This window comes from Dryobates pubescens, chromosome 1, assembly GCF_014839835.1.
Source record: "Dryobates pubescens isolate bDryPub1 chromosome 1, bDryPub1.pri, whole genome shotgun sequence".
Lineage (NCBI taxonomy): Eukaryota > Metazoa > Chordata > Aves > Piciformes > Picidae > Dryobates > Dryobates pubescens.
Window position 1 is genome coordinate 31,879,176 of NC_071612.1, and position 24,100 is coordinate 31,903,275.

At 48.6% G+C, this 24,100-nt stretch overlaps 2 protein-coding genes across 3 annotated transcripts in view; one reads left to right on the forward strand and one right to left on the reverse strand.

Annotated features, from left to right (window-relative positions):
- The window catches only part of FIP1L1 (factor interacting with PAPOLA and CPSF1), a 38,205-nt gene extending 25,500 nt beyond the window's left edge, over positions 1–12,705 (reverse strand). For both annotated transcript variants that reach the window (XM_054163441.1, XM_054163436.1), the window contains exons 1-6: positions 12,117–12,705; positions 11,299–11,338; positions 7,648–7,705; positions 4,477–4,580; positions 1,810–1,871; positions 1,127–1,234 (exon numbers count right to left, since the gene is read on the reverse strand). In XM_054163441.1, coding sequence (XP_054019416.1) covers positions 1,127–1,234; positions 1,810–1,871; positions 4,477–4,580; positions 7,648–7,705; positions 11,299–11,338; positions 12,117–12,198 — 454 coding nt within the window. In that variant the 5' untranslated portion in view covers positions 12,199–12,705. The remainder of the gene's footprint in view (positions 1–1,126; positions 1,235–1,809; positions 1,872–4,476; positions 4,581–7,647; positions 7,706–11,298; positions 11,339–12,116) is intronic.
- Positions 12,706–17,357: 4,652 nt separating this feature from the next.
- SCFD2 (sec1 family domain containing 2) overlaps positions 17,358–24,100 on the forward strand; it is a 208,510-nt gene continuing 201,767 nt past the window's right edge. The window contains exon 1 of the mRNA XM_009899304.2: positions 17,358–18,099. Within this exon, the coding sequence (XP_009897606.2) occupies positions 17,358–18,099 (742 nt within the window). The remainder of the gene's footprint in view (positions 18,100–24,100) is intronic.

Genomic DNA, 24,100 nt, shown 5'->3' on the forward strand with positions numbered 1-24,100 from the left:
CCTGTCTGAGGGACCAAGAGTAGGTAATTACAGAAAATTACAGGACTTTACAATCCCTGTATCTTTGCAGTAAGGCAAGTGCAAGACCTACAGGTTCCTTCAGCTTCCTTTTGCTGGTGTTGCATTTGACTCAGTTGATTTTGACGCTGTTTCACTTGATGCCACCAAGAATATTTATTGTAAGACAAAGCTCAAATGCAGAGAGTGTTTTCAATATCTGAGAGGTCAAACACCAAAGGCTTCTTTTCTTTCCCCCCCATTTTGTAGACCCTAATTACATTGCCAAAGCAATCCACAAACACTAGAAAAAAACTAGACAGAGCATCAAGATACACTGCCACTGAAAAAGAGAACAACCACCCAGTGCTGGTATTAAATAAGTCACTTGAGAGAAGCACACAATAAACACAGGAGACTTAGGAAAACTTCATGTGGTACCAGCTTCTTCAAAGCCCATGGACATCTTATCCATGAACACAAAAAACCACAAGCAGCTCTGTTTCACCATTCTTCATGGCTAAACCTGCTAGGACTACCTTCTGTTCTGCTGTATCTGCTGTCCTGTGGCAGAGGCCAGTGGAAATTATCTCCACACATTTCCAAGGAGAGTTCAGGATATACATAAGTTTAAGAAAACCAGAAAGTGTATGTCCTGCAGTCTCTTTTACTCACACGTGTGTGGGATGTATTCTAAGAAACAGAAGCACACCCACATGCTCTGTGGCACAGCACAAAGGCAACTCAGCTGCTTTTCCCAGATGATATTGTACAGTATCTTCTAGCTATAGGGTAGGTAAGAGCTATATATAGGAAACAGGAAATAATAAATAATCTGGATGGATGTAAGCTGCAGCACAGGAGGTTCCACCTCAACACAAGGGAGAACTTCTTCACTGTAAGGGTCCCAGAGCACTGGAACAGGCTGCCCAGAGAGGTTGTGGAGTCTCCTTCTCTGGAGACTTTCAAGGCCTGTCTGGATGCATTCCTCTGTGACCTGAGCCAGACTGTATGGTCCTGCTCTGGCAGGGGTTTGGACTGGATGATCTCTGGAGTTCCCTTCCAGCCCCTAACATCCTGTGATCCTACTGAACATCTACATAGCAGTTAATGTAAAGCAGAGAATTACCTGGCTTTCTCCAAGGCTTATCTTCAAAAGAATCTAAATCTACTTCCAGAAGTGGCACACCATTAATACTCCCTGGTGCATCTAGATCCACCCCTTTCACCTTAGCACCTGTGAGGAAAAATGAGAAAGTTAGAGCCTTCTGACTCTACCAAATAGTTGGCACATATTTAAAATTGGGGGGGGTGAGGGTGGGGGTGTAAGTCAGATTTAAATTTATCAAGAAGTTTTAGAAGTGAAAATTATGTCCTTTTTGAGGACAGGCTGAGGGAGCTGGAGAAGAGAAGACTCCCAGGGGACCTTAGAGCTGCCTTCCAATAACTGAAGGGATCCTACAGGCAGGCTGCAGAGGGACTTTTCACCAGGGCACCTAGAGACAGGACAAGGGGCAATGGTTTGAAGCTGAGGGAGAGTAGGGTTAGACTGGATTTTAGGAAGAAGTCCTTCAGTATTAGGGTGTTGAGACTCTGGAATAGGGTGTCCAGGGAAGTTGTGGATGCCTCCCCAATGGGGATATTCAAGGCCAGGCTGGATGAGGCCCTGAGCAGCTGAATCTAGTGGAGAGGTGTCCCTGGGCATGGTGGGGAGGTTGGAGAAGATGAGCTCTGAGGTTCCTTCCAACCTGAGCCATTCCATGAAATTCTTCTTTTGCCTTTTCACTCATATTGCTGTGTACATTTCCTTACCAGAAGATGCAAAAGCTCGTCCTCCTGTCTTTATATTGAGATTCACAGGTGCTGCTCCATAACTTAAAAAATAAAAACAACAAGAAATTGAATTAGAGAAAAATCTAAACCCAGGAGAAAATACAAAACAAGTGTTAGCTAGATCCAGAAACAAACTGGACCCAGTCTCAATCACCATCCTGAATCTCTAGCTTTCCAAGCTGGTAACACTGTAAAAGTAAAGAGTTCAGCCTAGGAGGAAGAGAGTGTACCTTTCTATGCTCAGAAGCAACTTCTCCAACTAATAAACAGTTGTGAAGCAAGTCCCAGTCACTCTTCCTGAGTTGAAAGGATAAAGACCTTGATAGAAACAAGAATGGACATAACCAGAAGAAGAGAGAAAGGAAAAATGAAGTTCATTTAGGGATACAGATGACACTTTGGAGAATAAAGTAGAAACAAAATCAAACCCAAACCAAACAGAAAGGGCTTAGACAGATTGTCTCTCTTTTCCATAATTACTCCATTTAATCTGTGCAGAAGTAGCAAATAGAACCATTTCTCTACAATGACTCAAAGGCTGGCTGTTTCAGTGTACTTTCAGCAAACACCAGTTCTGGTGAGCTCCAAAAATGTAACATTTCACTTTCTAAAGCACTTGAGAGCTTTCTTCATAAAAATGCACTTCAGAACTCCAGATACTGCTTTACCTCCTTTAGGAATGGCAATATTGCTCATTTGAATCATTAAGAGCTAGCTTTCACAACCACTTGCATGCACTACAGGTTATGCTTACAGGTAGTATCAATCCATAATGAGATTAGTTTATAACTGGAAGGCAGTCTACAGTTTGCAGCACCACTTCCACCCACTTTGAGTTTTCGTTCAAGTGTGGCAACAGCACAAAACTGACCCAAAACAGACAGTCATAGAACGGTTTGGGTTGGAAGGAACCTTCAAGACCATCTAGTTCCAACATCCTGCTACTGGCAGGGATACCTTCCACCAGACCAGGTTGGTCAAGGTCCCATCCAACCTGGCCTTGAACACCTCCTGGTAGGGGACATCCATGATCTCCCTGGGCAACCTGTTCCAGGGTCTCACCAGGGTGATCAACCCAGGAGACTTCTGAGTGCCTGAGATTCTTGAGTACCCTCAGATCAAGGCTCAAGAAAAGCTTTGGTTCCAGTACATTGTAAAATAACACTCATAGAATCCTGGAATCCCTGTGTGGTGGGGGCTGGAAGGGACCTGTGGAGATCATCCAGTCCCAGTTTCTCTGATAAAGGACCAGAGGTCCCAGGAGGTTCCATTTAACCTTCTGATCTGCCCTGCTGTATTTGTGCATGACTTTGTCAAACAAATCTGACGTTGTAACAGCAGTTGATTGCTACAAGAAAAACCATTTAATCCTATAAAAGGAGCACATGAAAAATCATTTAATCCTATAAAAGGAGCTTGTTATCCTCAAGTTAAAAGCAATGAGCAGTTTGGTTTAGATTACCACCCTTCAATGAACTTTCTGCCCCATTTGCCCAGAAAAAAAAAAGGGTATCCAGAAAACAACCATTTCTTCCATAAAACTTTCCACTCTAATTAGATTTAGGATCATCTGCTTTGTTTTCTGTATTCATGGGGAAGAGCACCAGCAAATCCACTGAGAATATGAAGCTAGTTTTGCTTTAGACTTGAAAAACTTGAGGTCACTGCCTCCACCATAAGCGTACTTCCACGTTATTGAAAGCAGACAAGGACTGCTCTTTCTGCATTACATTGGTTTGCACAGTTAGTTCAGGGTACAAAAGACTGACAGTTAAAAAAATCCTATGTTTCAAAACAAAATAAAAAGAGTGTATCAGCTGCATTCTAAAGGTAAGAATGCAACAATATGCATGAGTCAGACTTACCTGCGGACCTGTCATAATCCTGGTAAGAAATGACACCCTAACACCTCTGGTTTTAATAAGCATTGGGATTGCCAAGAGAAAAAAGCAAATCACTTTCCTCAGAGAAATGTCCATGTCATGAAAAAAAACAGTGTTTCATAACTTTGGGTAAGATTCAATCTGCTCTAAAGCTTTCAGTGAAAAACAAGCCCTTTATCAAGAGGAGGAATATGTGGCAATAACAGGGGCAAAAAAATTCGTGTAAAGCACAAATGCCCAACCCATGCTCTTGAGAAACTATCTCCAGAGACTGGCAGCTCCACTCTGAAGTCCATGAAAATCTCATTGGAGAGCAGCAATAGGAATTGAAACTACAGAGGTCTAATTAGAGCTGTATCCACTCCCAAACAGGAACAAGGACACATATTTCTAATGTTCTCTGTGCTCACCACCCTACCACCGTGCAACAAAAATCCACCTCCTCCAGAACAATGCTAAAAATGCTGTGTGGCAGCCATTCCATGGTAAAACCCAACTCCCTGGTTTACAAAACTGACACACCTATTTCTCAACATTTGAAACCAAAGTTTAACTCATGCAAGAGCTCTCCAAGACAGCCCATTTCACCTTGCTGTTTGCCAAGTTAGTGTATCTCTACAGAGCACTGTTAAAGAGCTAAAAAAAAGCCCTAAACTGAGACTAATTTGCATAGCAACTGACACTGACAACTATTAAAGAGCCTCAGCAGGCAATTAAATGTGATCTTAAAAGTTCCCCCAGTTAATGTGTTGCAGTAACTTACCTGTACTGTGGAGCTCCTGTTTTAATATCCCCTATGGTGACTTGAACATCGTCTTCATCATCATCGCTATCGCTATCACTGTCATCCTCAGCCTCTGCTGCCTTCTACAAAAGAAAAGGTCAAAGCAGTCACTCACCTCTGCAGTGGACAAGACTCTTCAACATAAAACTTTTTCCTACACTTCAGAACTGAGTAGCACTAACAGCACATTTAGGAAGCTCACCTGCTGAAAGGCTGCAAGTGTCTGAAACCTCTGGATGCAAATAGGGAAGTATTTTGAACACTAAGTCCTGTTTCAGAACCAAGACGTTTCCTAAATAAGCACAGAATAGTTTCTACCAGCTAAGAGCCTTCTTCCCTCTATCTAGCTCATGCACACTGGTTCTACTCTTGTCACTCAGGAAACAATCTAAAGACAATGAGCAAGGGGCTGAAGCACCTCTCCTATGAAGACAGGCTGAGGGAGTTGGGGTTATTCAGCCTGGAGGAGGGAAGGCTTTGGGGAGACCTTATAGCAGACTTCCAGTATCTGAAGGGGGCTACAAGATGGATGCAGAGGGATTGTTTGCAAAGGCCTGCAGTGATAGGATGAGGGGCAATGATTTTAAATCAGAGGAGACTTAGATTTACAGGCTGGGCAGGGACTGGCTTGAGAGCAGCCCTGAAGAAAAGGATTTGGGGGTGCTGGTGGAGGAGAAGCTCAACAGGAGCCAGCAGTGAGCACTTGCAGCCCAGAAAACCAATCACATCCTGGGCTGCAGCAAGAGAAGCAGAGCCAGCAGGGCCAGGGAGGTTGATTCTCCCCCTCTGCTCCACTCTGCTGAGACCCCACCTGGAGCACTGTGTCCAGTTCTGGAGCCTCTGTTCCAGGAAGGATCTGGAGGTGCTGAAAGGTGTCCAGAGAAGGGCCACGAGGATGAACAGAGGGCTGGAGCTGCTCTGCTCTGAGGATAAACTGAGGGAGCTGGGACTATTCAGTCTGGAGAAGAGAAGGCTTCTCCTTGAGGTCCCTTCCAACCCTGACAATTCTGTAATTGCATGTTAGGAAAAAGTTCTTTACTATGAGGGTGGTTGAGCACTGGAACAGGTTGCCCAGGGAGGTAGTTGAGGCCCTATCCCTGGAAATATTCAAGGTTAGGCTTGACAGGGCTCTGGGCAACCTGATCTAGTTGAGAATGTCCCTGCTGACTGCAGGAGGGTTGGACTAGATGACCTTTGGAGGTTCCTCCCAACCCAGGTGATTCTAGAAGCACAACTAGCTTCTTGACACCCTCCATTACACATCCAAAGTGTTCTTCCAGCTCAGAGAAAGCAGCATCAGCAAACTACATGAAACACCTGAGATTTTTCACTGAACAGGCTGAAAACCACGTTTTCAAGAACACAATGAGTTGCTGTTCTGTCCCATAGCATTCAAGCTTGCTGGTGAATACAGCAGTCATGCCAGTTCAAACCAAGAGCAGGTTTAGCCCAGTGTTTTGGGTTTGTTTGGTGTTCTGGTTTGGTTTTGCCCTCCCAGAGACCACAGGGCAAACACATAAAATGCTCCTCCCTAACACAGCTGCTGATTCTTATCAGCTCAGAGCACTTCCTGAGACAGGTATGGTTTGTTTCTTTAGTAATCTCCAACGGGTCTTTCTCTCAAGTACTTGTCCAGACTTCCCTTGGACTCATGCAAGCTCCCAGCAGTGGCACTCTTTGGCAAGGAGCTCCATAGCACCCACTACTGCATGAGAACTGTTTTCATCCTGGGCCCTACAACTTTCATGTCCAGTACCAGTTTTCATATGGAAAGGACTTGGAGGAATAAATCCTTAACTACAGCCTTCATACATGATTTTGTTAGCCTCCATCACACCCTCTGCGTGCCTGTCCTCTAGACTGAAAAGTCCTTGCTTACTCAGCCATTCCTTGTACAGGAGCTACCTTGATTGTTCTTGCATCTCTACTTCTCTCAACTTCTTCCAGTTCTGATGCAAGAGGAACAAAACAGCACAAAATTCAGAGTGCAACTGAATAATGAATTCAAGGTATAATGAGATCTTCCATTGTGTTCTCTATCCAATTTCTCCTTCATGGCAAAGTTTAATTGTTTTTTTAGACTCTAGACAAGCACTCAGCCATCAATTAATGGATCTCTCTACTTGACTTAGTTTGACTCTCCCAAGTGGTAATGATCAGCTTAGAGACCACCATTTTTTCTCCATGAACATCACTCTCCTTTTTCTAAGCAGAATTCCAATAACCATTTAATTAATTAGTTGTTCAGACAGATTCAGAGCCTCAACCTCCCTGGGCAGCCTATTAAAGAGTCTCACCACTATCCTACAGAGGAACTTCTTCCTAAGATCCAGTCTAACCCTGCTCTGCCTCAGCTTCAAACCATTCCCCCTTGTCCTGTCTCTAGATACCCCGATGAAAAGTCCCTCTGCAGCATTCCTGGGGAACTCCTTCAGGTACTGGAAGGCAACTCCAAGGTTCCCTGGGAGTCTTCTCTTCTCCAGGCTGAGCACCCACAGCCTGTCCTCACAGCAGAGCTGTTCCAGCCCTTGGATCATCTTTGTGGCCTCCCCTGGACTCACTCCAACAGCGGTTTCCTTCTGATGCTCAGCATACAAGAACTGGACACAGTATTGGAGGTGTGGTCTCAGCAGAGCAGAGTCAAGGGGCAGAATCTCCTCTCTTGTCCTGCTGGCCACAAGCTACTAACAAAGAAGTGCTCTACTCTGCTCTGAAAAGCCTGTGTAATTCATCTCTTGATCCATATTTTCCCATCATTCTGCAAATGGCAACTGTTCAGCACATTCACAAATGCAAAACAATTAGAGAATGTTATGTTCTTATCAAGGAGGACAAAACTGAGTCTAACTTTGAAAAAGGGTATGTCTGAGAAAAAAGAGGTGCCTTGAGGCATCTTCTCTACCCTCCCCCCTACCCCCCAAGACCCAAAACCTCTGGAGTCACTACTCATTTTTTATCTTTTAGCTAGAAAAAGAGGAGTGCAGGTAAGAACCGAATTTCCTAATTCAGTGATTTCCACAGAGCCTCTGCAGGGATTGTCACACACCTTTCAGGACACAAAAGTCAAAGGCACACATTCCACGCGAGTTCATTAATTCAGCCAAATTAATCACCCCCCATAAATCAAAAGACAAAGACATTCAGAGCTACCGTTTTTACAACGCCATTTTCTGCTGCTTCCTCTTCACTTCCAGGTGGAGGTGGAACACTTAAAACAAGAACAAAGAGGAAAAGATGAAACTAGGCATTTGTGTACATTGTTGTTTCACACATACCAGCTAATGAGGGAGAAAAAAAAACCTTTACTACATTACTCCAGAGAAGTGACAGAGCTTCAGCTATCTTCTGGCTGTGGCCAACAAGGCCAATGGCATCCTGGCCTGCATCAGGAACAGTGTGGCCAGCAGGAGCAGGGAAGTCATTCTGCCCTGTGCTCAGCCCTGGTTAGACCACACCTTGAGTCCTGTGTCCAGTTCTGGGCCCCTCGGTTTAGGAAAGATGTTGAGATGCTGGAATATGACCAGAGAAGGGCAACAAAGCTGGGGAGGGGTCTGGAGCACAGCCCTGTGAGGAGAGGCTGAGGGAGCTGGGGTTGCTTAGCCTGGAGAAGAGGAGGCTCAGGGGAGACCTTCTTGCTCTTTACAACTACCTGAAGGGAGGGTGTAGCCAGGTGGGGGTTGGTTTCTTCTCCCAGGCAACCAGCACCAGAACAAGAGGACACAGACTCAAGCTGTGGCAGGGGAGGTTTAGGTTGGATGCTAGGAAGCAATTCTTCCCAGCAAGAGAGACTGGCCATTGGAATGTGCTGCCCAGGGAGGTGATGGAGTCACCATCCCTGGAGGTGTTTAAGAGGAGACTGGATGAGGCACTTGTTGCCATGGTTTAGTTGATTAGATGGTGCTGGGTGATAGGTTGGACTCCATGATCTTCAAGGTATTTTCCAACCTGGTCAATTCTATGCTATTCTACATTAAAATGATCTAGATTAATATGAGTTTATCTTAGCAGGATAATATTTCACTACTATAAAACCTATGTGTTGGTGGCATGGTTGGAAGTAGTAAGGCATTAGACCTAAATCCTTATTTGAACAACACATAAAGGGAAAACAACAGCAGTTTTTCCCCCCTGCAAATACATATTTCAAAGAAATAATGGGGGGGGAAAAAAGAACATTTAAACTCCCACAGGCAATGTTGCACTGAAGCAAAACTCCCACATGTGCACTGGAAAGCCTCCTTCCACCATATGGAACAGCTACAATTAAATTAATTCAATTATGTAGACTGAAAAACATTTTGAAACTACTGGTGCATCTAAAATGACCGGCACTGTCCAAGTCATGCAAATGAGCTGTATCACACCTCCTGCTCTTTCCTCCACAGCACTGTCATTCCTGACAGTTCCATTAACTGGCAGGATGTTACACCACAAACAGCAGAGTAAGCTGGGAGCCATTTCCCAACAATATTGTTTCACTGAAAAAGGTATTTCTGAAATGCAGTGAGCAACTGCCAGTTCTTCTTGAATAGAATGATTTTCATCCTGTCTTCTGGTTGGCAAAATAGAATAGAACTGTCAGGGTTGGAAGGGACATCAAGGATCAGCCAGTTCCAACCCCCCTGCCATGGGCCTGGACACCTCACACTACAGCAGGTTGCTCACAGCCACATCCAGCCTGGCTGCAAAAACCTCCAGGGATGAGGCTGCCACCACCTCCCTGGGCAACCTGTTATACCCACTCGAGCATGTTGCACCAAAACCCAACACAGCCCCGGCATTCAAGCTTGACTGTGTCACTTCATCACCCATTAACATGAGAGACTAGCTCCAGAACTCCAATAAAAGCTCACCATGTGGGATGCCAGAGACCAAAAAATTCTAAGAGGTAACTACTAGCACACTTCCAGAATTTCAAATACAATTCACAAGATGCATAAGCAACCATTTGCTATGCTTTGCAGTCTGTAACCAAGTACCTGAGGCAGTCAGTTTCCAAGCTAGACACAACTGAGCAGACACTGGTGTATAACATCTTCTCTAGCCACAGGATGTTAGGGGTTGGAAGGGACCTCTGGAGATCACCTAGTCCAACCCTCCTACCAGAGCAGCACCATAGAATCCAGCACAGGTCACACAGGAACACATCCAGATGGGGCTGGAAAGTCTCCAGAGAAGGAGACTCCACAACCTCTCTGTGCAGCCTGTTCCAGTGCTCTGGGACCCTTACAGGGAAGTAGCTCTTCATGTTGAGGTAGAACCTCCTGTGCTGGAGGTTTATGTCCACTGCCCCTTGTCCTATCCCAGGGTGCCACTGATCAGAGCCTGTCCCCTTTCTCTTGACCCCCAGCCTTCAGTTATTTATAAACATTTATTAAATCCCCTCTCAGTCTTCTCTGCTCTAGATTAAAAGGCCCCAGGGCTCTCAGCCTCTCCTCACCAGGCAGTGCTCCAGTCCTTTCATCATCCTTACAGCCCTCTGTTGGGCTCTCTCCTGCAGATCCCTGTCCCTCTTGAACTGGGGAGCCCAGAACTGGATGCAATATTCCAGGTGTGGCCTCACCAGGGCAGAGCAGAGGGGGAGGAGAACCTCCCTGGATCTGCTGGACACACTCCTCTTAATCTGACATGCAAATAATTTTCTTAAACAACAGTACCACTGGGAAAAGGTCTCAGGTCCAGGAGAGGTAACTGAACACAAGGAATCAACTGATATGGAATAGCTTGCAAATAAAAGAGTAAATAACTAAGTAGAATTTTTCATCCTGGGAAAGAGATGATTCAAGCTGAATGCAATAGAGGTTTAGGAAACTGTTAAGTGACAAAGAGAAGGTGACAGGAACAAACCTCTGATTCTTACACTACAAGAATCAATGGGAATCAAATAATTGCATCCAGTGGCTGCTCCAAAATTATATTGCACGTTGTCAAGTGGTGGAGGTCATTACTGCTGTGTCACACTGCGCATCTCACCAGTTGACATCACTTCAAAGCAGCAGCTGAGCAAGCTAAGTAAATCCACCAAGAGTAACTAAATTCAAGAGTTCTCATGGACAAGAAAACCACCTGTTGGCTGATAGCATTTATAGAATACAACAAGGCATGATTTCTTGCACTGACTTCCCCTTTATTTGTTTAATTTATCTTGACAGTCAACAATTTCCATAGTTTAAGAGTTGGGAGACTTCTTCCCTCCCAGAGGAAAGACAGATTCCCATTTTCAGCCTTTGCTATCAACCTCCAACAACTCAGCTAGATTTTCAAAGCATCATTTTCTCATACAGCTGCTTATAACTCAAGCAGGCTGTCCCAAATACTGCTTCTTCTAAATGTATTCCAAGTACTCTCTTTTTATAATAAAAAGAACCCCAAAACTCTAAACAGATGTGTTATGTGACTTGCAAATCCAACTACCTAGGAGTCTTCCACTACCTCCCTGTAGTCCTCTGTAAACATTCTGGGAAGCAGACTGTCCTTTAATTCCTAAATTATCTAGGACAAATAAAGTCTTGGTCCATTACTAAGAGTGCAAAGAATAATGCTTGGAGAAATAACAGACCTGTTGGCATCTTGTGCGGGGCTGTTGCTAGCCTCACAGCTAAAATTTGACTTCAAAACTCAAGTGCCCCAATTTCAGAGGCAAGCCAGGTCATTCTAGCAGACCAAACATATTATGTCAAAGAGATCTGCAAAGATACCAGAGTGTGTTTGGGCACTGTGATGTCTCAAGCAGGGAAAAATATGATGAATAAAACTTTTGTGCAGCCATGCTACAAGACTTTCAGGTGTCAAGATACTCACCTAGCTTTTTCTTCCTCTGGTTTCTCTGCTTCATTTTCATCTAGCACAAGAGGAAAAAAAACCAACACAGCAGTTAACAACAAACCCCTGAATACCAACTGTGACAGATACCTGGTCATGAGTATTATCAGGCAACCCTTCAGTTCATGATTGAGACGCAGTGAAATCAGCTGAGCAGGCTCCCAAGCCCTTACAGTGCTCTATACTGACAGGCCCACCGTAGGGGCAGGGCTGGGTTTACAGGTTTCATTTCGATTTGAGCGTAAAGGAACTCCCTGAAGTTGCAAGGAAAGTTTAACGCAGAAAAGGTTAAGGCCGCTTCAGTACTTTAACGCTGCTAGCCCAGGCAGGGGGGGTCCAGGGGAGAGGATCGGTCGTGCCCGGGGTACGTGCGCGGCAGGCACACCATGTGGGCCTCCCGCTGCGGAGGCCCAGCACGCCTCGGCCTACGCGGCCAGGGCAGAGGCGCCGGCGGATCGTCAGCGCCTCAGAGCCCGGCCGCGGGGTAGGGGACAACGAACACCCTGCGCCGGGCAGGGGCCCGCGCACAGGCCCGGGACGGCGCCGCCGGAGGGCTGGCCAGGAGGAGGGGACTGAGCAGCGGCGGGGGTGGCGGGACGGAGGGACCCTTTTAAACGGCCGCCTGCCAGCCCGGCGCGGCGGGCTGCAATCGGTCCCGGGCCGGTGCGGCAAGGCGGCGCACGCCGCGGCCTACCCACCCCCCACCTACACCCCCACCCCCTCTCGCCGCGGCGGGGCACGGCGGCGGGGCGGGCGGGGGAGGCGGGCTGGGAACGGGGGTCTGGGAAGGTCCGTACCGCCATAGAGCCACTCCTCCTCCTCGTCCCCGGCGGCCCCGCCGAGGTCTGCCGACGACCGCTCCACCTCGCCGGTAGACATGGCCGCCTCCCGCGGGACGCGAGGGCCCAGGCCCGGCGGCGCCGGCGCCTCCCGCCGCTGGGCAGCACCGCCGCTACCTCCCGCGCCTCCGCCGGCGCCTCGGGCCGCGATCGAGCGGCAGCCGAGACGGGGGGAGGGTTGCGAGAGCCCACCCGGCCCAACGGCACCACTGGCGGAGGAACGGCCGCCGTCTGCTCGGCGCTTCCCCTCCCCCGCCGAGTGAGTGACACGCACAGGAAGCGGGCCCGGCCCGGCCCCGCGGCGCCCTGGGCACGGGCATGCGGGGGGCGGCCCGGCGGCGCCCGGCCGCTCGCACAGCTTCCTCCCTGCTGCCGGCTCGGGGACGCGGCCCGCCACGGCCAGGCGCCCTCTGGTCGCCGAGGGACTACGAGCGAGGAGAAGGCGCGGGGCCTCCCGGCTGCCGGCGGTAGGAGCGAGCCGGGCCGCAGGGTGAAGGGGAGAGTGGCTGTGCGGCCAGGCCGTGCCCGGGGCCGCTCGCACTCTCGGTCTTCCCCTCTGCGTGCTGCCAGCCGCCGGCACTCACCTCCCCTGAGGCTTCCCCGCGGTCCTGAGGCGCAGCGTGCCGGCCACAGCGGCCTTTCCTCCCTCTCGCTGCTCTTTGTCTCCGCCGCTCTCGGAGGTCCTTGCGCTCTTCTGCATCCCCAAACGCCCGTCCGCCCCCTCACCACGGATCACCGGCAGCGCGGCGGGCTCATCTGGGACATCCTCACCCATCTCCAGAAGCAGAGCTTGGCCAGACACACGTCCAGTCCAGTGCCGTGCTTCTGCTGGTAGCTGATGGCAGCTGCCAGGGGGGAGCGTAGCCGCTGGATAAACACGCTGCTGCTTCTACTCGTGCTGTCCTAGCTCTCCGCTCAAGGACTCTCCCAGCTGCAGCCAGTATTTAAGGCTTAGCAACTCTTTATAGATTTTTTTTTTTTTTACCACCACCCCCCCCACCCCAGTTTTATTTTTAGCGCCAGTAAGCGTTTAACATCCAAAGCGTGCTGTGAGTGTTCCTGAACGTAACCATGCACTTAACGAAGAAATCGCTCTTTGAAATGTGGCAGGAAGTAGCAAACTGGTTTTGTTGATGATTTTCTCGCTTTGCACCTGGGAATGCTGCAAGATTCATTAGGAAAGTTATGGCCTAGCAATTGTCAGTTGTGTGTACAAATGGAGTCTCCAGCAGAATAGAATAGAATAGACCAGGTGGGAAGAGATCATCATGTCCAACCCATCACCCAACACCATCTAATCAACTAAACCATGGCACCAAGCACCCCATCAAGTCTCCTCCTAAACACTTCCAGTGATGGCGACTTCACCACTGAATAGAATAGAATTAACCAGGTTGGAAAAGACCTTCAAAATCATCAAGTCCAACCTATCACCCAACACCATCTAATCAACTAAATCATGGCACCAAGTGCCTCATCCAGTCTCCTTAAACACCTCCAGTGATGGTGACTCCCTGGGCAGCACATTCCAATGGCCAATCACTCTCTCTATGATTAATTTCTTCCTAACATCCAGCCTAAACCTCCCCTGGCACAGCTTGAGACTGTGTCCTCTTGTTCTGGTGCTGGTTGCCTGGGAGAAGAGACCAGCCCCTGCCTGTCTACTGCCTCCCTTCAGGTAGTTGTAGTGAGCAATAAGGTCTCCCCTGAGCCTCCTCTCCTCCGGGCTAAGAAGGTTTGTGTGAACTAAAAAGGACTCCTTTTGCACATCAGGGCAGCTTTGGAAAGATTGGACCAGAGGACTTAGCTGTATTACAAACCCATCACACCTCTGGGTGGGTGGGGAAAGCCTATTCTTTGAACTGCACAGAAAGCCTTGTTTTCAGATTCAGAGCATGACACTTCACATGATCAATCTTCCTTCATAAAAAGCACTCTTTTTTCCACTTTTTTTTTTTTCTCCTTGATAATTAAATTCTATGATTCTATGAAATGCTTGGGTGTCACATAGAGATCATTAATTGTGTGGTACAACTGGGGAGGTTTTCATCATGCAACCCCTTTAGATTTTTTTTTAAATGTATGTAGTAGAGAAGCCAACAAAGGTGGCTTTTCACCCATAACATTTCTAGGCACTTGTTTCTCATGAAATAAATGTGTATTGTAGTACCTCTAACTGGGCATCAGTGTCTTCATGTTCATTCTTGCTTTCTTTACTTGGCCACTTAGCACATTTCTGGCCAATGTTAAATGACAGGTCGAGGGAGGTCATTCTCCCCCTCTACTCCTCTCTGGTGAGACCCCACCTGGAGCACTGTGTCCGGTTCTGGAGACCTTAGGAGCCCTCTGGAGTTCTTGCAGGAAGGAGCTGGAGGTGTGGAACATGTCCAGAGAAGGGCCACAAGGGTGAGCAGAGAGCTGGAGCTGCTTTCCTATGAGGATAGGCTGAGGGAGTTAGGGTTGTTCAGTCTGGAGAAGAGAAGGCTCCCAGGAGACCTAATTGTAGCCTTCCAGTATCTGCAGGGGGCTACAAGAAAGCTGGGGAGGGACTTCTGAGGGTGTCAGGGAGTGATAGGACTGGGGGGAATGGAGCAAATCTAGAAATGGGTAGATTGAGATTGTTAGGAAGAAGTTGTTCCCCATGAGGGTGGTGAGAGACTGGCACAGGTTGCCCAGGGAGGTGGTGGAAGCCTCATCCCTGGAGGTTTTTAAGTCCAGGCTGGATGTGGCTGTGAGCAACCTGCTGTAGTGTGAGGTGTCCCTGGCCATGGCAGGGGGGTTGGAACTGGATGATCCTTGAGGTTCCCTCCAACCCTGACAATTCTATGGTTTTATGACAGGGTAGACATCTTAGTAATTTCCTTTGAGTGTAGAAACATGGAAAAATTAAGAAAATATGTTTCTGAAAAATGCCGCAAAGAGAGATCAGGAGCAGGTGTAGAACGTTAAGATCCCTTAAAACACATCATCAGAGATCCTCAAAACATTTTTCCTCCTAGAAACCTTTAAATAAACATCACATTGAACCAGTGTTGACATCAAAATCCACCTTGAGCAGCTTGACTGTTGGAAGCTGACCCAAGAAGGCCAAGTCATGAACATAGTTGCCAACTTTCCACCATTGCCAGGAAGAGCTTCACCCACCTGTGGCTCTGGCTGGATAGAGGAGATCTTAACTTCTTTGTTTCATAGGCAGAGTGCTGGCCTAGATGGCATTTTAACTGCTGCTCTCCAAACTTCCACCAGTGCCAGCCTCTAGAAGTGACCTTGCAGTTTCTCCTAACTGCTGTGCAGAGGGAGAGCAGCAGTTTGGGCTGGAAAAAAAAAAAAGGCTTCTCTCAAAGCCCTGAGTAGTTAAAAGGCTGAGAACAGAAGATAACCTCTTTATAAGCTGCATAAACACCTTACACTCCAGAAACCCACAAAAAGGTATCAAGTTTACAAGAACCCTTTCAGTTCTTCTTCCAATACAGAACTTGTAAACTTGCACATGGGATAAAAACTACTTAGAAAAATTTGGTTTGCAACTCAACCACCATACTTTGAACTGATTCACCGATTTTTTTCTTCGGTCCTGTGATCCCTTTTCATTTATTTATTCATTTCAGCACTGGAATCTGCAGAACTAGTTGCAATCTATACAGTACTTCTAAAGATAAACAAGTATTTGCTTTCTTCTGTTTTGACCAGAGGTCTGAAAAAAACCTGAGCTGTGAAAAATGGCAACTGAAGAGTTAGACAAGCCATAATACACCTAGCTTCTGGTCATGGCACTCAAGCATAAAACAAAAGCTCAGAAGTGCAGAGAACAAAAGCTCAGAGTCCTCAAGGTAATGCAGTCTAAGAGGTTAATTCTAATTATGTATAAACCCAGGGGCCTGGTGGTTAACCATGCCCAGTCCTCTCTTGGGCATTCATGTTTATAATCCAAATAGTCCAGAAGGCTACTAACTTACCTATTTTTCGCTACTAACTTACCTATTTTTCTAGCATCACATATACCCTAAGGTTAACAGAACTGATTTGGTTTGGAAGAGCATAAAGACTTAAGTCTGGGTTTGGAAAAGGTAAGAATGCAGCAGGGTAGGAACAGGCATGGGGCAGACTGGAAGGAGAGGACTTAATTCCATTTAATTCCACATTATATCCAATGTCAGAAAAAGTATCCTCCTCATTCTGTATTGAGGCTGCACAAGTGAAATTCCATGCAGAAGAGATTTTCAAATGAGCCATTTATACTCTTGAGGAGAATAAACTGTAGATGCATATTATGGTGTGGGTTTTTTTCCCCCCTAGCTATATTTGAAATAGGGTTTCAGATCAAGAATTTTTATAAGTAGTAGAATTTTCATGTCTCCAACTGAACATCATAAAAGTTGCATTTATCAAAAGAAATTATCTTTCTTATTGCTAGCTTATCAACCACTGATTCATTAATGCTAACACCAGAAATAGAGAATTATAGAACAGGGAACACTGATGGAAGTTTCACCTTTCCAGTGCTGTACACTTTAGTGAGTACCAAAATGCTCTGGTATAATAAAGATACCGATGCAGCACCGAAATGTTAATGACATAGAATTGTTTTAACATTTACCGGGAGCAAGACCAAGGAAGCCTTCTCAGGACAACGTCAGGCAGAAGTGAACTGTCAGGGCTCAGACGGACCTTCCGCTGCTGGCCAGAGCTCGAGCAGTGTTTCTAATACAGACTGTAGGTGAGAGAAACACTTCAGTGTTTGTCAGAACTTGGCACTGCCATCAAGAAGCGCCTCCTACCCTCTCCTGTCCCAGCGTGGTGCCCCAGCTGCTGCTCCCGCAGTGTACTGGCCGCAGGACGGGAGAACTGCCCGAAGGTAATCCCTAGGGAAGCCAAGCCCCACGGCAGGTGCAAGGAACGCTGCGAGGAGCAGCCCTTCAGCAGACGCCCCGGTTACACCGAGGGCACCACAACACAGCCCGCGCAGCCGGAGAAAAGACCTCACCGGCTCCGTTAACGACACCTGACCTGCCACAACCTCCTTCAGACGCCTCCCTCCCCAGGGACGCTTCTGCCGCGACGGCGGCGGGACGGCAGCGCTCGCTGTGCTCCGCCTCCCCGCCGGCGGACAGCCAATCCGTGCCCGCCAACTCATCCCGCGGCGCCGGCGGCGCGCGAGGGCACGTGCGGGGTGTTGTGGCTGTCAGCGCTGCCGCGGCCATGGCGGCGCCGGTGCCGGAGCTGCGCCGGGTGTGCCAGCAGGCCTGGGAGCCCGTGCTCGCCAGGGCGAGTCGGGCTGTCGTCTTCTTGGACGCGGCGTGCGCCGAGGCGCTGCACTGGGGAGGCGGCGGGGCGGGCGAGCTGCTGGCGGCGGGGGCGCTGGCCGTCAGGGCTCTGCCCGCTGAGACGGGGGAAGCAGCGGCGTCGGGCCGCGTCGTCTTCGTGGTGAGCGGGCCGCTGCGGGGAGGCACGGCCGCCGCCGTGCGCGGAGTGTTGGACCAGGGCGCCGTGCGGCACTGCGTCCTGGTGTGCGGCGGCGAGGCGGAGGACGGCGAACAGGCCGAGATGGAAGAGACCCTGCGGCGGTGGATGGGCGAAAGCGGCCGCGTCGAGGTGGTGCTGCGGGGCCCGCCGCTCCTGGCGCCCGTTTCGGCGGAGCTCTGCTTGCTGCCGGGCCTGGCGACGTTCCTTCCGCCTCTGCCCGGCTCCGGCGGGCCCGGCCCTGTGGAGGCCGGGCTGGGTGCCCTGTCCGCCGAGTTGCGGGCGGCGATGCGGGCCCTGGTGGGCGACCTCGACGCTTTGTTCACCGCCCTGGGGCTGCGGGAGGAATGCTTCGCCGTGGGGACTCTGAGTAGGGTCGTGGCTGCTGAGCTGGCAAGCTACGCCCCGGCCAGGAACAGGAGGAGGATGGGCACTAATAAGGCCTCCATCGTCTTCGTGGACAGGACGCTGGACCTTGCTGGTAAGAAACCCACTGCTGGCGGCGATTGTCATTCCCGTGGGCCTGCAGCCATGCTCTCGGGAGGTTTGCAGATAGTTGCAGGAGTCTTCGTGGCTTGGGAGCATGTGTAACACCGTGGCCACGGTGGCTGCACACATAGCCTTGCTCCCCTGTGCGTCATGGAAACCAAGAGTGAAGCAGGAGGCTGTGCTGGAAACACCAGGGTTTGTTTCTTGCACTTTCACTGTGCTACAAACTGGAGACCTTAGCTGTGTTCATGTCCCATCCCAAGGTGTGAAGGAGACAGGCTGTACACACTGTGCCTTATGAATTGCTGTGAAGCATTTCTGCATGGGTCTGATTGTCATCCTTGGCATTCCACCTGTCTAGAGAGGTTGACATCTATATACACTCTTAACTATGTCTATATGCCTCAAAGTGTCTCTGAATGTGCTTTGTACTTTGAATGAATCAGTTGCTAACTTTGAAAACACTATTTTTGAGTTAAACCAGTATGGAATTGTTTATATAACCCTTTCTGAGAAGCACATGAAGGTGAAAATAAACTATATGGTTAATTTAATACTGATAATTACTGCAGAATTGCTGCAGAAGTTGGGAAGGGTAGAAAGTGGTGTGAAAGTCCAGTGAGAAACTAGCAGAAGGAGAATGTATAGTAATCAACCTGCAAGCCTGGTGAGTTAGGTGAGGTCTTCTAAAGCTGATAAGATGTGATATTGAGGGCAGAAAGTAGAAGAGTGACTGAGTCACCAGCAAGGTGCTGGGCCAGTGACCCAGAAAAGGTTTGTATCAGGCTCTCACTTCTGGAACAGCCGTCTCTGAAAGGAATCAGTTAAGGCAGAGAACAATTGATGTAGGAGTGACTGCCTTTGCTTACCTCATGATAGACATGCTCACATATCTAGTGTGTGGGCCTGGTTCTGTTTGCATTACTTATAGTCAGTAATTCAGGCTGTAATTTCCCCCCCCTAATTCCTAGCAATGCTTGGCACAGTGTTGCACCTGCTTCCATATCTGCTTCTGAATTGTTGTCTTCTTGTTTTTTTTCCTCCTCAGTTTTGGCTTTGTGTGGCCTTGCACTGCTCTAAGGTTTCGTATCTGTCAACAGCATGCTGAAGGGCAGCTGGGTGTGAATCTGGGCTGTTCAGGCTGTGCTGGGGTTGAGAGGACTGCAGGAATGTGGGCTTGGATGGAGGACCTTGAAATAAAACTGTGCCAGTTTGTGGTGGGAACCAGTGAAGCTGGACAAGGTTTTGTGTACTCAGTTGAAAACAAGAAAAGGAGCTGGAAATCATGGGTGACAGTAAGCTGCCTGACAAGGAGACTGTGAGGCATGAAGGGAGGTATCTGGAACCAGGCTAAATCTGGGAAGTAAAGGCTGGGATCTTGTGCTTCAGTAGCAGAAGGATTTTTGGAGAAGACATCAGGGCTGTGGTGGGGCAGCTTTGGAGGGGATACATCAGAGCTCCTGGAGTAAGGATGAGAGATGAATGAGTTAATTTTTTCAAAGACTGTGTATAATCAGAGAGGAGGATGAGAGCAAAGACTAACACAGGCCCATGCCTTTCTAGTAAAGTCTGCTTCTGGCTGTTATCTCTATTTGGTTATTTTTTCTCTTACACTGTTTGTTTGTAATTGATTACAGCTACTCTGTGTCTAATTGGGAGTGCTTTACTCATCATGCTCTGTGATTGCAGCCTCTTCCAAGTTGGCACATTACTGGATTGACACTAATGGCTTCTTAAAGGAAACAAACCCATGGTTTTTTCTTCCTTGCCCTATCAGCTGATGCCTTGAAAACATAAATACTGAAGCCTGCAGAGCACAGTAGTTCCCTTTTTATCAGCCAGGCTGGGGTTTTGACGCAGGAGGCAACCATTGCTTAAATTATTATGGTTACTTGAGGTTGTAGGGCTGCAGCTGGGAGGGGTGATGGCAGCTGAAAATGTTCAAGTGGTGTCAGCTGAGTGCTGTGGGTCAGGGTGCAGCCTCAGCTTTGGTGTGGGCTGCAAAGATTCTGCTATTGCAGAACAGGCACACCAAATTTTTTTGTGTGTGGTTTGTTTTTTGTTTTAGAATAGGCTTTTAAATGCTTCAGAGGCTTCACAGAGATAAGCAAATAAATGGAATGAGTTTTGCCTATTTTAGAGACCCCTGCAGGTGGCTGGGTCATTGCAGAGGGCTTGGAAATTACAAGGCTTGAGTAGATGCCTAGGTATTTCTTCTCTCCAAATTTCCTACCCTCTGCAGTAGCTGTGCTGTGAGAGGTGGGGAGGCCTGTCATATTTCTGTGGCAGCTCTCTGCTGGTGTTTTTGAGTGTGGACTTTTGTGCTCCTGCTGGTGGGATACAAGCTTTTTTGTGTGGTGTTTCTCTTGAGTTGGGGGGGGAGCTTGTGGTGTTACTGATTGTTTGGGCTTGGTGTGTTTTTTTTTGCTTAAGATTCAGTAGGCAGCACAGAGGGACAGGGAACTGACTGCTTTCATGTTCTTTTGTCAGTACAAAGGAGGATCTGTCTTTTGACAAGGTAGGAGGATGGTCTAGTTTGCCTTGAATGCTGCATAATGGTTCCTGGGAACAGGCTGCTTTCCAGTACTGTTTAATAAGGTCAGCTTAAGCTAGCACTGGATGAAAGAATCTGGCAAAACTTTGACAAGCTTTGGAAATGGAGGTCCAGAGATGCACAGAGTATCCTTGGTTGGAACAGACCTCCAAGATCATCAAGCACTGAAGGGTCAGCACTAAACCATGTCCCTAAGCAGCAGCTCCACAGGCTGCTTGAACACCCCCAGGGATGGAGACTCCAGCACTGCCCTGGGCAGACCATTCCAATGTCTGAGAACCCTTTCAGTGAAGAAATATTTCCTAATATCCAGCCTGAACCTCCCCTGGTGCAGCTTGGAATCATTTCCTCTAGTCCTGTCACCTGCTACCAGGGAGAAGAGGCGGTCCCCTTCCTCACTGCAGCCTCCCCTTTCAAGAACAGTTGTAAACATTTATGCCTTCTGGTATTTGAAGCCCTACAGTCACTGAGGTAATTTATTGCCTATGAAAGCTGCATCATAGGAATTGTCCTCCTAGAGTCCTTTACTGTAAAGTCCTCCTAGTTGTGAACTTCTTCAGAAAAGGACTGGGCGAGTGTGCAGTGCTGAAACATCATCACAACTGGGATGGGTTTCTCCATGCAGCTTTCCAAAATCACCAGTCCTGAAGTAATCTGCAAAGTAGTTAAACCAGCAGATGTTAAGAAATCTTGGTAGTGAGGTCAGGGTAGGCCTTGCATACTGTTTTTGTGCACAGCCTCTTAATAGTTACACACTGATTGAGGGGAAAACACCCCAGTGGAAATCAGCTGCATTAATTGTTGGCTAATGAGCAATACATTTGTAGAACTGATCACAGAGTCACAGACACATTCAGGTGGGAAAAGACCCTCAGGATTACCAAGTCCAACCATGAACCCTACTCTGCAAGCCTCACCCCTAAACCATAGCCCCAAGCACCACATCCAAACCACCTTCAAACACATCCAGGCTTGGGGACTCCACCACCTTCCTGGGCAGCACATTCCATTGCCTGACCACTCTTGCCCTCACAAAATGTTTCCTACTGTCCAGTCTAAACCTACCCAGTCACAGCCTGAGGCCATTCCCTCTTGTTCTGTCACTAATTACTTGGGAGAAGAGACCAGCAGCAGCTTCTCCACAACCTCCTTTCAGGCAGTTGTAGACAGTCATGAGGTCTCCCCTCAGCCTCCTCTGTTTCACACTAACCATCCCCAGCTCCTTCAGTTGCTCTCCATCAGATTTATTCTCCAGGCCCTTCCCAGCTTCCTTGCCCTCTTCTGCCCTGGCTCCAGCATCTCCACATCTCTCTTGTACTGAGGTGCCCAGAACTGGACACAGCACTCCAGGTGTGGCCTAAGCAGAGCTGAGTGCCAGGGGACAATCCCCTCCCTGCTGCTGCTGGACACAGCATTGCTGATCCCAGCCAGGATGTCTTTGGCTTTCTTGGCCCCCTGGGCACACTGCTGTCCATTAGAACCTCCAGGTCCTTTTCTGCCAGCAGCTTTCCAGCCATACTGCCCCAAGCCTGGAGCATTGCTTGGGGTTGTTGTGACCCAGGTGCAGGAGCTGGCACTTGGCCTTGTTGAAGCTCATCCCATTTCTGATTCACACTCCTGATGTTCAATTCTGCAGGCTTTAACTGACTTTTATGTCTTCCCATTGCCCAGGGCCTCATGTTGGTTTTGCGATGTGCAATGGAATCTGCTTTGTGTGCACTTCAATCTGCTTGTTGGTTGGTTTGGTTTTGAACCAGACAGGAGATCCAGAAGGAGAAGGTATGAGTTGGAGTACAAGTGGTGTGATAGAGAGCTAGTAAGGGGCTTTTAGAAAATACTTTTGCAGGCATGCCATTGCCTCCTGGGGGGAAGGAAGGGTGTAGTTAATGAGTTCCTGGCTGCTGCTGAGCTGATGGGTTGTCTTGTGCCAGCTGCAACCCGTGTTAAATGTTGTGTATTTCAGTTAGTAACTCAGAATGAGCTGAAAAGTAGAATTTGAACAGTGTGATGTGTGTCCTCAGGGCTGGATGTTTGCCTGCCTTGAAGGCTCCTATTTTCCATTGGTCAGGTAACTTCCTGTCACTCTGACACTTGGGTTTTGTGCATGTTGGCAGCATTAAAAACTGCCAGCTGCCTGGAACACCCTTGGTTGTGAGAAGCTGCTGAGTGGCCTCAACAGTGATGAAGAGAGAGAATGGGAACCAGTCCTGTGCACCCTGCTGAAGTCAGTGCCATTGAAAAGTGACCCCCTGTGATTTCCTGGCCTCCTCTCAGGAGGTTATCTCTCTTTCCAGCCTTGGTTGATTTGTGTAGTTGATCAGGGGTGATGGTGAGTTTTAAAACTGCCAGGAGATGTTTTCTGATTGATTTGATGAGGAACAGCAAAAGCCATTAGTGCCTGCAGACCAGTGGGAGCCTGAAGGATTAACAGTTATGGGAATCACAGAATGTTAGGGGTTGGAAGGGTCCTCCAGAGATCATCCAGTCCAACCCTGCTGCCAGAGAAGGAGCACCCAGGGCAGGGCACCCAGGAACACATCCAGGTGGGTTTTGAGTGTCTCCAGAGAAGGAGACTCCACAGCCTCTGGGCAGCCTGCTCCAGGGCTCTGTCACCCTCACGGTGACAAAGTTTTCCCTTCTGTTCCTGTGGAGCCTTCTCCAGCTTGTCCCCATTGCCCCTTGTCTTACCATGGGACATCTTTGAGCAGAGCTTGGCTCCATCCCCCCTCCCTTAACAGATTGAAGTGTGAAAAAGCAGTACCCATGACCAGCTATGAGGCTGAGATAGCATTCACACTGGCATGGAAGCAACTTGGCTATGTGGAGACTTCTCCCTGTGGCAAGGAGGATGGAAGAATGTTCCGGTGTGCACTTGCAGCCTGGAAAGCCAATCAGATCCTGGGCTGCATCAAGAGAAGTGTGGCCAGCAGGTCGAGGGAGGTGATTCTCCCCCTCTACTCAGCTCTGGGGAGACCCCACCTGGAGTACTTCATCCAGTTCCGGAGCCCCTATTACAAGAGGGATCTGGAGGTGCTGGAAGGTGTCCAGAGAAGGGCCACAAGGATGAGCAGAGGGCTGGAGCACCTCTCCTATGAGGACAGACTGAAGGAGTTGGGGCTGTTCAGTCTGCAGAAGAGAAGGCTCCGAGGTGACCTAATTGTGGCCTTCCAGTATCTGAAGAGGGCTACAAGAAGGCTGGGGAGGGACTTCTCAGGAAATCAGGTAGTGATAGGACTAGGGGGAATGGAATGAAGCTGGAGGTGGGGAGATTCAGGCTGACTGTGAAGAGGAAGTTCTTCACTATGAGAGTGGTGAAGCCCTGGAATGGGTTGTCCAGGGAGGTGGTTGAGGCCCCATCCCTGGAAGTGTTTAAGCCCAGGCTGGATGAGGCTCTGGCCAGCCTGATCTAGTGTGGGGTGTCCCTGCCCCTGGCAGGGGG